Source organism: Acanthopagrus latus, chromosome 17 (genome assembly GCF_904848185.1).
Source record: "Acanthopagrus latus isolate v.2019 chromosome 17, fAcaLat1.1, whole genome shotgun sequence".
Lineage (NCBI taxonomy): Eukaryota > Metazoa > Chordata > Actinopteri > Spariformes > Sparidae > Acanthopagrus > Acanthopagrus latus.
The window spans coordinates 25344392-25359962 of NC_051055.1; the positions used below are offsets into that span (position 1 = coordinate 25344392).

The 15571-nt window shown below is 35.3% G+C and overlaps 1 protein-coding gene across 18 annotated transcripts in view; it reads left to right on the forward strand.

Moving 5' to 3' along the window:
• Window positions 1-15571, forward strand: part of LOC119005785 — a 66121-nt gene that overhangs the window by 11344 nt on the left and 39206 nt on the right. For 10 of the 18 annotated variants that reach the window (XM_037073730.1, XM_037073732.1, XM_037073733.1 and 7 more), the window contains 11 exons: window positions 744-772; window positions 1364-1670; window positions 1963-1991; window positions 2514-2802; window positions 3658-3708; window positions 3984-4027; window positions 5349-5661; window positions 5938-6008; window positions 6504-6792; window positions 7694-7765; window positions 8038-8081. In XM_037073730.1, the coding sequence (XP_036929625.1) occupies window positions 744-772; window positions 1364-1670; window positions 1963-1991; window positions 2514-2802; window positions 3658-3708; window positions 3984-4027; window positions 5349-5661; window positions 5938-6008; window positions 6504-6792; window positions 7694-7765; window positions 8038-8081 (1538 nt within the window). Of the gene's footprint in view, window positions 1-743; window positions 773-1363; window positions 1671-1962; window positions 1992-2513; window positions 2803-3657; window positions 3709-3983; window positions 4028-5348; window positions 5662-5937; window positions 6009-6503; window positions 6793-7693; window positions 7766-8037; window positions 8082-8415; window positions 8705-9020; window positions 9065-10019; window positions 10297-11015; window positions 11060-11163; window positions 11238-11465; window positions 11681-11797; window positions 12049-12185; window positions 12315-12673; window positions 12810-12955; window positions 12986-13817; window positions 14503-15571 lie in introns of those variants that run through there. The other 8 variants (XM_037073739.1, XM_037073738.1, XM_037073740.1 and 5 more) reach the window with 8 other exon arrangements.

Here is a 15571-nt window from a genome sequence, read left to right on the forward strand (position 1 = left end):
TCCCGTCTAACATCAGTGTGTGACCTCACAAATGCGCTTCTGGAAGAATGGCCAAAAATTCCCATAAACACCCCTAAACCTTGTGGAAAGCTTTCCCAGAAGAGTTGAAGCTGTTATAGCTGCAAAGGGTGGACCGATGTCATATTAACATTAATTGCATATATGGGAGTCAAGGCAGGTGAGGTACTTTTGGCAATATAGTGTGTGTTGATTCAACAAGTTGATGAAAAGGACTGATCTGGTGCAATATATTATATTATATTATTTATATTATATTATAGACTCCAGCACAGGAACCAAATGTAAAGCAAAAAAGGCCAAAATATTATACATATATATACACACACACACACACACACACACACACACACACACATATATATATACATATATATACATATATATATATATATATATATATATATATATATATATATATTTATATTATATATATATATATATATATATATATATATATATATATATATATATATATATATATATATATATATATATATATATATATATATATATATATACGTGTGTGTGTGTGTGTGTGTGTGTGTGTATATATACACACACACACTCACATGCAGCTCAGTTTTATATTTATATTGTATATACAGATACAAGAACAATTGGAAAATGGGGTAACATATATAAAAAGCTTGTATTTTATATGTTCATAATTCTGGTGTTAAATCAGTTACAAATTTGTGGTTTTTAACTTCTTCTCCCCTCAGAGAAACATCGGCCTTCACTGATACAGAGAGTGAGTATGTCACATCACTCTGACTTCACACAGTGCAGCTTTTATCCAGTGGATGAAGATCAAAAATCATTTTCATCTTGAACATTACAGTTGATATATGAGAACAAAATTCAGTTTTCTCACAGAACTGAAGCTGATCAGGCTGCATAATGTGCGCATGAGGTCTGAAACCTGAATGTTATTAAAAGTTAATGTATGAATATGTTATATTCACATCTCAGGGAATATAATCTATTTTTTGTTTTTCTAAAAAAAACCTTTTTTATATTAAAAGAAAAGATGCGATTGATGTAATAAAAGCCATTCTGTTGTTAAATTAGGATGCTCATACAGTTTTTAAAACACACACTGTAAAAGAGTTTCAGCCAGGCAGTAAAATAAAGTTAGCAAAAAGAACCAAAAACAGGTATATGTGATCAACTGGACAATTTATCCACTGTGTCATTACTGTTTTTATATGGCTGATGCTCTCTTACCGCATCCACATTTCTAAAACACAGACGTTGATGAGATTAGAAAAGAAAAATCTGTAATCATCCTTGCTGAGAAACTATATTTTTATCTCATAAACATTTCCTTTGAATTTTTCAGGTGGAAACGATGGAGTCTGTCATAGAGCTGCTTTTGAAAGCACTGAAAGATTTTACTAAAGCAGAGCTCAAGACATTCAAGAGCACCCTACATCCAATTTACCATGAGGGACATTCATCCGTCAGATCCATGCAGCAGAAAGCAAAATACATCCCATTGCTGGATATAGCAGACATGCAGGGCACAGTGTGTTTAATGGTGCAGTACTATGGTCAACAGTCTGTGGAGGTGACCAAAGAGAGTTTAAAGAAGATGAAAAGGACTAATCTGGTGCAGAGGTTGTCAGACAGCAGCTCAAGACCCAAAAGTAAGACAGTAAAGACAAGACATGTTGATAGCACATGTCCTTTTCTCTTGACATTTTGAATAAAATAATCTATATTGTACAGAAAATAAAAAAATATATATTTTGACTAATCATTATGAAAATTATTCTTGGAGAGGAAGAAAAATATCTATGAAAAGTTAGATGAGCTATGAGTTTAGTTTTATGTTGAGCACTTTTTATTGAAACCTTTTTTTTACTAAGCAATCATGCCTGATTTTTAATTAACAACAATATTTCTTTTTAACTAATTTTATTTTTTCTTTCTCCTCAGAAAAATTCCGGTCTGCACAGATCAAAAAAGTGAGTGATGTCATGTCTGACCCTGCAGAGTACAGCTTTTATTCAGTGAGATTCAGGTTTAAAATTAACTCAGCATTAATGATGATTATTATACCAAACATGAATTACATTAGATTTTTCTCACAGAACTGAAGCTGAGATGATACTGAGCTCAGTAATGTTAATATCATGAAGTCTTGAAGTTCCTCAAAGAATTAAACAAAATGCAAAACATGACATTTTTAAATATCTTCATTAAGATTCGACCTGTTTCTGCAGTTACTTCCACACCTCATGTAGAGATCAGGTGGCTCATTTTAGATTTATGACAGCACAGTGAACAGGTTACAGCCTGGAAATACAAAAAGAACCAGTTACTGTTGTCAGGTTAAAGATATTAGAAAGTAGCAGTATATAGAGTCATCCTCTGCCACAACAAACAAATAATTACCAAATATATCAGTTGCTCAGGTGATCTTACAGAAAAACACATCTTAGAATAAAAGAAGTAATGTTTTCTCTATGAACATGTACACCTTCCAGGCTGCGATGATGGGTGCTGTTAAAGAGCTGCTTTTGGAAACACTCAATGATCTGAGTTATGAAGAGCAGAAGAACTTAAAGTGGTTTCTGCAGTTCACGTTATTCCAGAGGAGCCTTCCACAGATTCCCTGGAGCAGACTGCAGAAGGAAGATATGACAGAGTCCCTGGTGGATGTGATGGTGGAGATATACGGTCAAAAGTCTGTGCAGGTGATCAGGGAGGTTTTAATTGGCATGAATCGGACTGATCTGGTGCAGAGGCTGTCAGAGACCAACTCAGGACTCGAAGGTAAGATAGGAGGACAAGTGTCACAATAATTCATAATAACAGATGAAGACACACAGAAAGTCTTTTGATTTCTGGTGCAAAATGTCAGATGAAGTTTATGATATAAATCAATGCATCATCCCCATATAGATCTGCCATGACAGCAACAATACCAGAGAGTTCAGAGCTGTCAAACACAGTCGCAACAAAAACTAAATCATAGAAACTTTAACATTAGTTCTATGTTATCTGTAAAATAAAGGAATGAGTTTTCCACTCTGCAAAATGTATACTTAATTTTGAAGTGGGAAATCTAACTAATTCAATTTACTGGTGCAAAAATAAATACAAATTAGTATGAAATTAGACAGATATTACTTCAGAGTTGTTGTTGTTTTGTTTGTTGTTTTGGATCTTTATTTAAAGTAAAGATCTGAATTACACTGTATCTTTGTTCCCTTTTTTTTTACTTTGTCTTCAAAGGGCTCAACATCTTTACTTTTCTTTATTCAGCCACTTCTTTTGGTCCATTGAGTTCATTTTGACCAGTCTTGTATTGTTAATGGCCTGATAGGAATATGGCTACTAATTTCACATGAATCTTTTCAATTGTCATTTTGTATGTCTTTTCTTTGACGTACACTGCACTCAACTGTGGCGAGAGTTAGTCTGTCTAATTTAATTGATTGCGGTGTTTTCTCATTGATTCACCCTGTGAGCTCTTTAACCTCCTGCCTTCAGTTCACACACCTGAAACTGAAACATTAAAGGCTTTTTATTCTCAGGACTCAGTATTATACTCAGGACTAGTACACATAAAGGTCACACACACAGTATTTATTGATGTGAAAACAGTTGTCATTAACTGTGTTGCAGCTGCTGCAGGATCATCAACTGAAGTGTTTGGTATGAATACCACAGAGAAAGGTAGGAGACCTGTATAAATGAATGAAATAAGTCCTGTAGTTATTTTATTTCAAATGTCAGTGTTTGAACATTTAACACAGTTAAATACAGAAAATAATAAAATGTTTATCAGGACAAATTTGATATTGACTTTTTATGATGTTACTATTAAGTAGACTTTCTGGACATTTTACAATAAATCCTTAATATTAGAATCACGATATGCTCACAATCTGTCTGATTATGTTGTTAAATTCATCATTTGTGAGTCTTTATTATGTCTCCTCTCTCCTCAGAGAAACACTCTGTGGAAGAAGATCGGCCTGTACTGATCGAGAAAGTGAGAGATGTCACATCTGTCAGACTTTAAACTCACGCTAAGATAATTAATCTGTTAGCGGATCAACATTTAGATAATTAATGAAATAGTTATTTGCACAGTTACTTTAAACAGTACAATTCTCACTTTATAGAAGTAGATTCAAAATCATCCTCATCTTGAATATTATGATGATGAGCAAAAACAAATGATTAGGGCTGTAACGATACACCAAACTCACGATTTGGTTTGTATCAAGATTTTTGACCCACGGTTCAATATGAACCTCGAAAAAATACTGCAGCTGTACGTAGGGAAGTGTCCATCCTCCTGTCTGTCCTCCAGACTCCTCGTCACATTTCTACCTGAAAAACAGTGTCTGTCACCGGCCCAAAACTTTAACTCACCGAGTGTTGATGATGAAAATAAATCATTGCAGCGGTCAGCCCTCCGGACCGAGACTTCAGTGAACTTTCCCCCAGAAAAAAAACCCAACCTCGTGAGTGACAGAGTCAGACAGCAGCCTGTTTCCTGATGGCGGTTATATAAATATACAATTTAGAGCGAAAAACGTAACTTTGATGGCTCAGGATCTCAATCACAACACATTATAACAGCATCCACATGATTATAACATAGCTGCGGGTTTAGATTGACAGGGGGACGTCTGGTAAACACACAGACGTCATCATCATGACGTGTATCATCACGTCTCTTTAGGAGCTGCAGCATGTTTGAATTACACAACAGTTTGTCTTTACTCCAGCGGTGCTTCGCTCTGTGCGAACGACCAGCAGCAGAGAATTGGCAAAGCACCGCTGTGGTGTTCATGTAGTGTTACATATAGCTCATAGGGCTGGATCTTGACTGGAAGTTGTGTCGCAATTCTGCTTTCTCACACCGAGAAACAGGTTTGTGGATCTGAGTGTCGCGATTTCAGTTTTGATACGTGTGTCGTTGCAGCCCTACAAATTATTTATTTCAGCCAAAGGTTTTAGTTTTTTGATTTTCTTATGTTCAAATGAGGAAGGTCTCAAACAGGTAAAATAAAAAGTCATGAACCTGCAAACAGAAATGAAATACTGTAAAAGAGGATTAAAGAAAATCAATTTGATATTACAAGGAAGAAAGAATTGTATGCACATAATTAAAAAAAAACAGGTATATGTGATCAATTGGACTATTTATCCACTGTATCATTACTTTTTTTTATATCGCTGATGCTCTCTTACCACATCCACATTTCTAAAACACAGACATTGATGAGATGAGAAAAAATCTATAATCATCCTTGCTGAGAAACTGTACTTTAATTCATGAATATTTCCTTTGAATTTATCAGGTGGAAACAATGGAGTCTGTCATAGAGCTGCTTTTGGAAACACTGAAAGATTTGAGTGAAGCAGAGCTCAAGATGTTCAAGTGGAACCTGCATCCAATTTACGCACATGCAGCCTCATCTGTTGAATCGGTGCAGCAGGAAACAAAATGCATCCCATTTGACCTGCTAAATATAGCAGACATGCAGGGCACAATGTGTTTAATGGTTCAGTACTGTGGCCAACAGTCTGTTGAGAGGGCCAAAGAGATTTTAAAGGAGATGAGAAGGACTGATCTGGTGCAGAGGTTGTCAGACAGCAGCTCAAGACCCAAAAGTAAGACAATAAAAACAAGACATGTTTATGATTTATGTCACCTTATCTTGACATTCTGAATAGAATAATTTATATTGTAGAGAAAATAAACATAAATATATTTTAAAAATATGATTTTAAAACTATTTCAGGAGAGGGAGAAAAATACCTTTGAAAAGTTAGATGTAACTTTTGATGATCTTTGTGTTTAATTTTATGTTGAGTGCTTTGTATTGAAATCTTTTTTACAAAGCAGTCATGCCTGATGTGTAGTTAACAACAGTATTTATTTTTTAGCTCCTTTTATTCTTTCTTTCCCCTCAGAAAAACTCTCTGTGGATGAACTCCAGTCTGTACTGATCAACAAAGTGAGTAATATCATATCTGACCCTGCAGAGTACAGTTTTTCCAAGTGAGATTTAGGTTGAACTCAACATTAAAGACGATTATTAAATCAAACATGAATTACATTGATGATGATTACATGATACTGAGGTCAGTAATGTTTATATCATGAATTTTTGAAGTTCTTTAAAGAATTTGACAAATTGCAAAACATGACATTCTTCAATAGCTTCATCAAGTTTTATCCTGTTTCTACAGTCACATCAACATCAAATGTTGAGATCAGGTGGCTCATTTTAGTTTTCTGACAGCACAATGAACAAGTTACAGCCTGGAAATGCAAAAAGAACCAGTTACAGTTCTCGGGTTAAAGATATTAAAAGGTAGCAGGACATAGGAATCATCTTCTGAGATAATAAACAGATAGTTATCAAATATATCAGCAGCTTAGGTGATCTTGTAGAAAAACACATCTTAAAAGAAATAACATTTTCTCTATGAACATGTACATTTTCCAGGCTGCCACGATGAGGGCTGTTAAAGAGCTGCTTTTGGAAACACTCAATGATCTGAGTTATGAGGAGCAAAAGAACTTTGCATGGTTTCTGCAGTTCACATGCTTCCAGAGGAGCCTTCCACAGATTCCCTGGAGCAGACTGCAGATGAGTTACATGGCAGAGTCCCTTGTGGATGTGATGGTGGAGAAATACGGTCAAAAGTCTGTGGAGGTGACCAGAGAGGTTCTAATGGACATGAACCGGACTGATCTGGTGCAGAGGCTGTCAGAGACCAGCTCAGAACTCAAAGGTAAGATAGGAGGACGACTGTCACATTAATTAATGATAACAGACAAAGACATATTGTTACAAAATCTATTGATCTCTGGTGCAAAATATCAGATGAAGTTTATAATATAAATCAATGCATCAGCATATAGACCTGCCATGACAGCAACAATACCAGAGAGCTGAGTCATCACCTGTCAAACACAGTCACAACAGAAACTGAAAATGATAATGATAATAAACATGAAGTTAGACAGAGATTACTTCAGAGTTGAATGTTTTGGATCTTGACTGTAAGTAGTAAAGATTTGAACGAGCGGGGCACCGTGTAGCTCAGTGGGCGTCCCATGTACAGAGGCTTTGCTGCCTGTCATTCCCCTCTCTCTCAACCTGTTTCCTGTCATTTCTTCAACTGTCCTGTCAATAAAGCCAACAGGCCAAAAAATACACTGAAAAAAACAAAAGATCTGAATCACTGAACCTTTTGATACATGTTGTGTTTTCAAGGGGCTCAACATCTTTTAATTGAACATACTCTTCTTTATTGTGCCACATCTTCTTGTTTTTTTCTTGGTCCATTGAGTTCATTATTACCAGTCTAGTATTATTAATGGCCTGATAGGAATATGGCTAATGTTGTCGGCATATTTTCAAATGAATCTGTTAAATCGTCTTTTTGTATGTTTTTGCTTTGACGTACTCTAGAATACACTTAGGACAGATATTGTCTGTGTAAGTTAATTAATTACGATGTTTTCTCATTGATTCACTCTGTGAGCTCTTTAACCATGACTCCCTCCTGCCTTCAGTTCACTCACCTGAAACTGAAACATTAAAGGCTTTTTATTCTCAGGACTCAGTATTATACTCAGGACATGTGCACATAAAGGTTACACACAGAGTATTTATTAATGTAAAAACAGTTGTCATTAACTGTGTTGCAGCTGGTGCAGGATCATCAGCTGAAGTGTTTGGTGTGAATACCACAGAGAAAGGTAGGAGACCTGTATAAATGTATGAAATGAGTCCTGTAGTTATTTTAATTCAAATGTCAGTGTATGAACAGTTAAGCACAGTTTTAATAAAAAAAGGAAATATTGTTTATCAGGAGAAACTTGATATTGTTTTTTTATTATGTTACTATTAAGTAGATTTACTGGACATTTTACAATACATCCTTAATATTAGAATCATTATAGTCTCACAGTCTGATTATGTTGTTAAATTCATCATTCATGAGTGTTTTTTATGTTTCCTCTCTACTCAGAGAAACACTCTGTGGAAGAAGATTGGCCTGCACTGATCCAGAAAGTGAGTGATGTCACATCTTTCAGACTTTAAACTCATGCTAAGATAATTAATCTGTTAGCTGATCAACATTTAGATAATTAATGAAATAGTTATTTGCACTGTTACTTATACAGTACAGTTCTCACTTTATAGAAGTAGATTCAAAATCATCCTCATCTTGAATATTATGATGATTAGTTGAAATAAATGTTATGACCTTTTGCTGATGTACTCTTAGCATATCCACATTTCTTAAACACAGACATTGGTGAGATGTGACCAGAAACGTTTGTCATCATCCTTGCTGAGAAATCACACTTTAATCTTATGAACTTTTTTTCTCTGTATTTAACAGGTGGAATCGATGGAGTCTGTTATAGAGCTGCTTTTGGAAACACTGAAAATTCTGAGCGACGCAGAGCTCGAGGAGTTCAAACGTACCCTGTTTGTACAAATTCACATCATATACTTCTTAAGCAGCACAATAATGCTGCAAAGACGGACAACACACGTGCTGGACACTGTGTTTATAATGGTGCTGAACTACGGTGAACAGTCTGTGGAGAAGACAAAGTATATTTTAATGACGATGAAGAGAACTGATCTGGTGCAGAGGTTGTCAGACAGAGGCTCAGAATCCAAAAGTAAGACAATAAAGATAAAAACATGTTAAAATCATATAACTGGTATATAACATGTCTTGAGTTTTTAAGCTTTGTGTTCTGTTTACATTATAAATTATAAGGTTCATAATGTAGAGAAGACACATCAGCTGGTGTACAGAATATATTACGACTAAGAGAGTAGGTAGAAATGACCATTTATATGTCACTGTTGAGGAGGGTTAACTGTGATGTTTGTGTTGTTTTTTTCATGAAACAATATTGCCTGATCATTTTTATTTAAAGCTGTTAGACCAGTCATGAGTTATGAGTGACTTTCTACCTCTTCTCTCCTCAGAGAAACACGCTGCAGATGAACACCACTCTGCACTGATCCACAAAGTGAGTAATGTCACATCTGACTTCATACAACACAGCGTTCCTTCACAACACTTATTTATATGTTTATTTATCACAGAGGTGAAGCTGCATTCAGGTCAAGCTCTTTAGCAGTAATCTAATGTAATAATAATACCTTGCCTGGCAAAAAAAAAAAAAAAAACAGTCACCACCTGGATTTGACTAAGCAAATAGGTAATATCAGAAGATATATCCCTTGGTAATGGAAATGATATTACTCTCTTTCAGAAGGGTCAAATTATTAGCCTGCAAAAATAAGATCAGCTGACTACCTCAATATACGAATGACCAGGTTTTTCCATCAATGGATTTTCTCCTTCCCTGATGGCATATTTCAAGATGACAATCCCTCAATTCATCAGGCTCTGGGAGCATGACACATCATTTTATCACATGGATTGGCCACAGAGTCCAGACCTTATCCTCATTTAGCCTCTTTGGTGTGTACTTAAGAAGACTTTACGCGGCAGCCCGACTCTCCCATCATCAATACAAGATTGTGCCAAAAAATTAATTCAACTCTGGATGAAAATAAATTATGTGAAATTGCATAAGCTCATCAAAACGATGCTATGGTGAGTGTGTACTGTTATCAAAGCTACAGGCGGTCCGATCAATTATTAGTGTGTGACCATTATTTTGGCCAGGCAGTGTCTGTAGTGTATATCTTTGACACTGAAGATGAGATGAGGAAATGTCTGCATTAACATTTTTCCTGAATTTTAAATGATTTTCATTGAGAATCAGAGGTTTATCAAACAGAATCTATTTATTTTACTTAAGCCAATGTTGAAAGCATTAAAGAAATATGACATGGAATACTGAAAACTTTTTTTTTTCTTTGAGCCACTGTGACTTATTTCAGTGTTTGTGAGAAGCTGGGGGCTTCAATTGTCCCAAGTGGATTAATTAAATGTATCTGTATTGATTATTTCAGGTAGCAACAGAAGCAGCTGTTCAACAGCTGCTATTGGAGACCCTGAATGATTTGAGTAAGAAGCAGCTCAAGAAATTCAAGAATATTCTGCAGTCGACTGTCTCCCAGAAGAACCTTCCAGATATCTCATGGATGTTTAATTACAGAGCAGATATAGTGAATCAGATGGTTCACACCTACGGCCAACAGTCTGTGGAGTTAACCAGGGAGGTTTTAATGGTCATGAAGAAGACTGTTCTGGTTCAGAAGTTGTCAAAGCCCAGCTCAGGACTCAAAGGTAAGACTGAGAAGACAAAAAGTGTCTCATGAAGGTCTAATAGATAGATTTTATAATTCATAATAAAACAATGTAAGGGATGGGCATGGATCAAAAAATCATGATGAAATGATCAAATCAACAACTCACACTGTCTGAATGTTGTAAGTTCAACGAGGTTAGTATTTGTTTCAGGGGTTTTGTATTGGATTGCTTTGGATTGTGAAGATGCAGTGACATTTAAATTTTTTGTTTCTTTTTAAAGTTGATTTTACTCTTTTTGTGTATTAGATTATAACCCTCTGAGTCAATTTTAATTTATTTTCTCCTCAGATAAACACTCTGTGGGTTTACTGTCATAGAGGAGTGAAGAAACATGAAATATTTTCTCATTTAAGGAGCTGGAATCAGAGAATTTGGACTCTTTCTTTCTTAAAATGTTCTTCAGAACGATAATTTGGTTATCAAAGTAGTTTCAAAGTTTCGTTGCTCTGATTGGTCATAGGTTCATCCCATTGCATCCAGAGGCATTTTGTCTTCGACAATTGATAACACCCATTGAAGTGGAAAATCTGCAAAGAGATTCCAGACTAATCAGATTTTTGAACTGGTTTGGGGATGCCTGGCTAGCAGATATATGTAGAATATCATGTTTTAACAGTAAAAAATATGAAACGTTACCATATAAGTTTATATATCAACATAATGTTGTTAAAGAAAATCCTATTTGTCTTCACAAGGTCCTTCCAGAGGCCTTGAGCATGAGGACATTGGGAGTGCTATGGTAATACCTTCTACTCATTAAATTGTTAAGTTTATTTGTTCATTTATATGATGCTGAAAAACAAGTCCTTTCCACTTATTTTCTAAATTGATCTTGTTCTGCAGCAGGACTCCAGTGACTGGACTAAACTTGAACCTGAAGTGAACTGTACAGATGCAGATGAGGCTCCAACTTACAGGTAAAAATAACATCATAAATACTGTGTCACAGTAAACTGGAACTGGAGGAAATATTAAGATTGGTTCTTGGAATTTATTACACAAAGAAAACTAAAATCTTTCTGTGTGCTGTTACTGGTTATATCATCGCAAACATATGGCACATTTATGTACATTTGTTCCATTGTCCCCTTAACACTTTTTTGTAAACACACACAACCTTCCTTGTTTTCTGTCCCACGACTCAGCCTTCAGTCTGAGGCAGGAAACTTTGAATGCAGTGTCTCTTGTTTGCGCTGGGTCTGTAAGGAGAAGGTCAGTTTTAAGTACCAGTTTTGCTCTTGGGAGGAACCTATGGAGAGGATGAAGAGCATGAAATACATGCTTGCAGGTCCCCTTATTGACATTACAGTCAATGCTGGGAAGCTGGATGAAGTGTTCCTGCCACACTGGATCTGCATAGGTTAGTGAACATGAAGAAAATAATATATTTATAAACTTAAAAGTTCTGACAGCATGTGAAAAAATCTAACTTAATCTTTTCCTCTTCACTGATCATATGTGCTTGTATTTTGTGCAGATGACAACCCTGAAATTAGAGACAAGTTTGCAGTCCTACACATCGATGACTGTGGAGACGTTGTGGAAAAAGTGGCTGAGGTCACATCGTCGCATGTCAAGTTATCAGAACCAGTTTTTTCTCCAAGAGCGGTCCTGATGAAAGTCGGTGTTCCAGTGAGAATAAACTGTAAAGTGCTGATTTATAAGACCAACACGGCATTCCTGACGCTCCATGTTTATCTGATCCCGTGTGATCCTGGACTACAACAGGTTATTGTACATCTTACTGTCAACAACAGGAATTATAAGAAGACACTGAATGACATCTGTTTAAACTGTATAAAATACAGACAGACAATGATAACTTGATATCTGTAACCTTGTTCTTTGTATTTTTTCTTGTACAGGAACTGAACAGGAGACAGTTTTCATCTGGATACAGAGCGATCCAAAAGCCACATCCAGAGAAGTCTCTGAAAATGCGTGATCGCTTCATCCTCACAGCAGATTTGGATGGTGCAGAAATCTATCCTGAGGTTTGGTTTGAACTGCTTTTAAATCTTTGGATGAACTTTGTTTCAGAAATGGGTTTGATACTACAAGACAGGGGTACTCAAATACAAATCTTAAAGGGCCACAAAGATTTTTTTCAATGACTCACGGGTCCATGTACTGAGGTTGGTTATACCACATGCAATAATGAAAAAATACAAAAATACGCACTAAAATAACATTTCATGGACACCTATTGAGGACCACTGCTACAAGATGACAATCAGTTAAAACAACAAGGCAAAATTATCCAACTTTACTCACTACACTATTTCTAACTGCACCAACAATTGTCTAATTTTAAAGCATGAAAATGTATCATGTATATAATTTTTCCCCACAGAAATTAAAGCTCAGATATGAAAGCAGAGACCCAAATTTCTTTGAAGTGTATGTTGAGAATCCAGACAGAAAGTTCACGCTCAAGCTCACAAAAGAAAATGAGCACCAGCCAGTATGGACCTGTGCACTTCGAAAAGGTCAGCGTCAAATACTATCACAAGAATCTATGAATGATTTCAATGTAAGAGTTTCATTTTATTGAATATGTATGATAAGCAGAAGTGGATCAGCTACATATCCATATTGTCTTTACATCTGCATTTTTCTTGCTTTTATTCTTCAGATGAATACCAAAGTTCTGCTCTTATACAAGGTAAGACATTTGAAATTAATTATAGTTAGAAAAACTCCACTTTCAGAGTGACAAGACTGCTTTACATTCAGTTTCAGAGACAATTTACAAACACCTGGATCTCCCTTTTTCAAAAAAGAGGGAATCAAAAACGAATCACAAGGGCGGTTTGTTAAATAAAGCCAGTAACCTACACCGATCACGAGCCCCAACATTTAATCCGCTGACAGATGAAGTTAATAACACTGGTCGTCATTGCCATGAGGGGGTAACTTGGTCTGCAACCATATCTGGGTGGGTGGTGCTTGTCAAAGAGGCATCCACAAATACCAGTCCCAACATTTCCCAGCAGCACATTTGATTGTAACAAGATTATCAATCATATCCACTTCAGCTGTCAGTGGTTTTATTGTTTTGGCTTATCAGTGTGTGTTTTCAAGAAATTACGCTTACATGTGGCACTACAACAAAATGTATCCGCCCGAAATAAGGAAGTCGATTCTGCCATTGATGTGTATGCTTAGTTTGCTCACAGTAACCTTCACTTTGCCAATTCATTTGCTAAATAATCAATTGTATATAATTATTGGTTAAGTTTTTCCTTTAAACTTCCTGTGAAGTTGCCTTCTTGAATATTTCTAATCAGTGAAATTGTCAAGTTTCTCACAAGAAAGTATTTTGCATTTGATGTTAAACCAAACTACACCAACTAATGTTGACTTTTCTACTCTCCAATTCCAACAGTGACTAACTACCAACATACATTTGTGATATTAATTGTATTTCTCTTTTTAAAGAAAGTGATTCTTGACATTAACCTAATGAAAGTGTTTCTCCTCCTCTCCGTCCTCAGTGGAGCACTTTGTGGATAAACACCAGTGTGATCTGATCGCAAGAGTGTCCAATACAGGACCAATACTGGATAATCTCCTCAGGGAAGGTGTAATCCAACAAGAAGACTATGATACAATCAGGACTATCACGACCACTCAGGAGAGGATGAGGAAACTCTTCAGCGGCCCCCTAAAAGCTGGAGGTCAGGCAGCCAAAGACGTCTTCTTCAGAATCCTTAAAAAGGAGGAGTCATATCTAGTCGCTGATCTCAACAGGAAGGAGTCATAAATATTTCTGCAGATTGACAGAACAGAATTTATGGAAATATCCTGTTTTGTATTTCCTCTTTTGTGTAATTCATCTTAAACTCGACTTGGTCGCGACTCGAAAAGGTTAATAACCACTAATGTGTCAGTGATCAAACCAAACAGCCAGTCAAAGATTCAAAGTGACGACGACGATCATCAAGCATTAATTACAATGTAAATTCAGGTTGTAACTTTGTAAGTCTGCACATATAGAACAGAAAGTGTGATATTTTGATTTCTTTTTTTTTTGTATCCTTATATTTATTGATTTTAAACAAGGCACATTTCTTTCAACGTATGTATTCCATTACATTAAAAAAGAAACACTAATTACCCACCTCCCAAATACCCACCCCTAAACTCTGAGCCAATCAATGATAAAAATATATATATATATATATATATATATATATATATATATATATATATATATATATATATATATATATATATATATATATATATATTATCAATAAAATAAAATTTAAAAAACAGTAACAATGAAGAAAAAAAACCCAAAACAAAACAAAAAAAAACTAATAACAAAGATAATAACTATGATAAAACTATCGGTTTACCATTAAAAATGGCAGAGGCATTACCAATACAGCGATAAATAAAAATAAGAAAATGATAATAATAATAAATATATTTTGATTTCTATATCTGACTTCAGTCTGGGCAACTTTACAAACACAAAGTCTCGGTTTTCAAAGACGTATTTTTTTATTTCTTATTTTGATTCTGCGCATATATAATTATGTCTATGCACTAGTTTTTCATGCATGGTGTTTGTTTTTTCTATTCGTTTATCATTTGTTGCTTTTATGTATATAAATTGTTCTTGTCGTCCCACAAAACATTTAGAAAATCAGCGCTCTGTCTACGTCACTATAAGCTCTTATGTGGTTCTCTGAAAGCTGGTAATGCCTGAAAAAATGTGTTCTTCTCTAATGTCTCCTCTTCCAAACCTACAATGACCGCTTTCTTTTATTCTTTCTTTATCTATTTTTGTGTCTGTTCTGGACAAGACCTGCTGTAACATGGTGTTGAAGAGGACTCACTCCCTCTGGTGATGTAAAAGGCTCATTCTCAAGTAACAAAAACACCATTCTTAGTTTTAGGTGATAATACACTGATGAAATCATAATTCAAATATATTCAGTTATTGCCAAGAGATCATCCACAATTCTGCACATTGAACCATTTAGATACATGCATATAGTGTGCAGTGTCTTCCCTGATCAGTGAGGCCTGTTTAATTGTTTTATTTTGATGACATGAGATGAGATTTCACAAAGATTAGAAACCAGCTGCAGAAAAATCAGATGATCATGTAATAAAAGAGTGAAGAAAACAAGACATGAAATGTTTATCAAATTGAGTGTGTTTTATTTTTGTAAATTTGTAAAACATGCTTGATTATGAATGTTTATCTGTAAATTTTAAAGTTGGTTTAAACTTT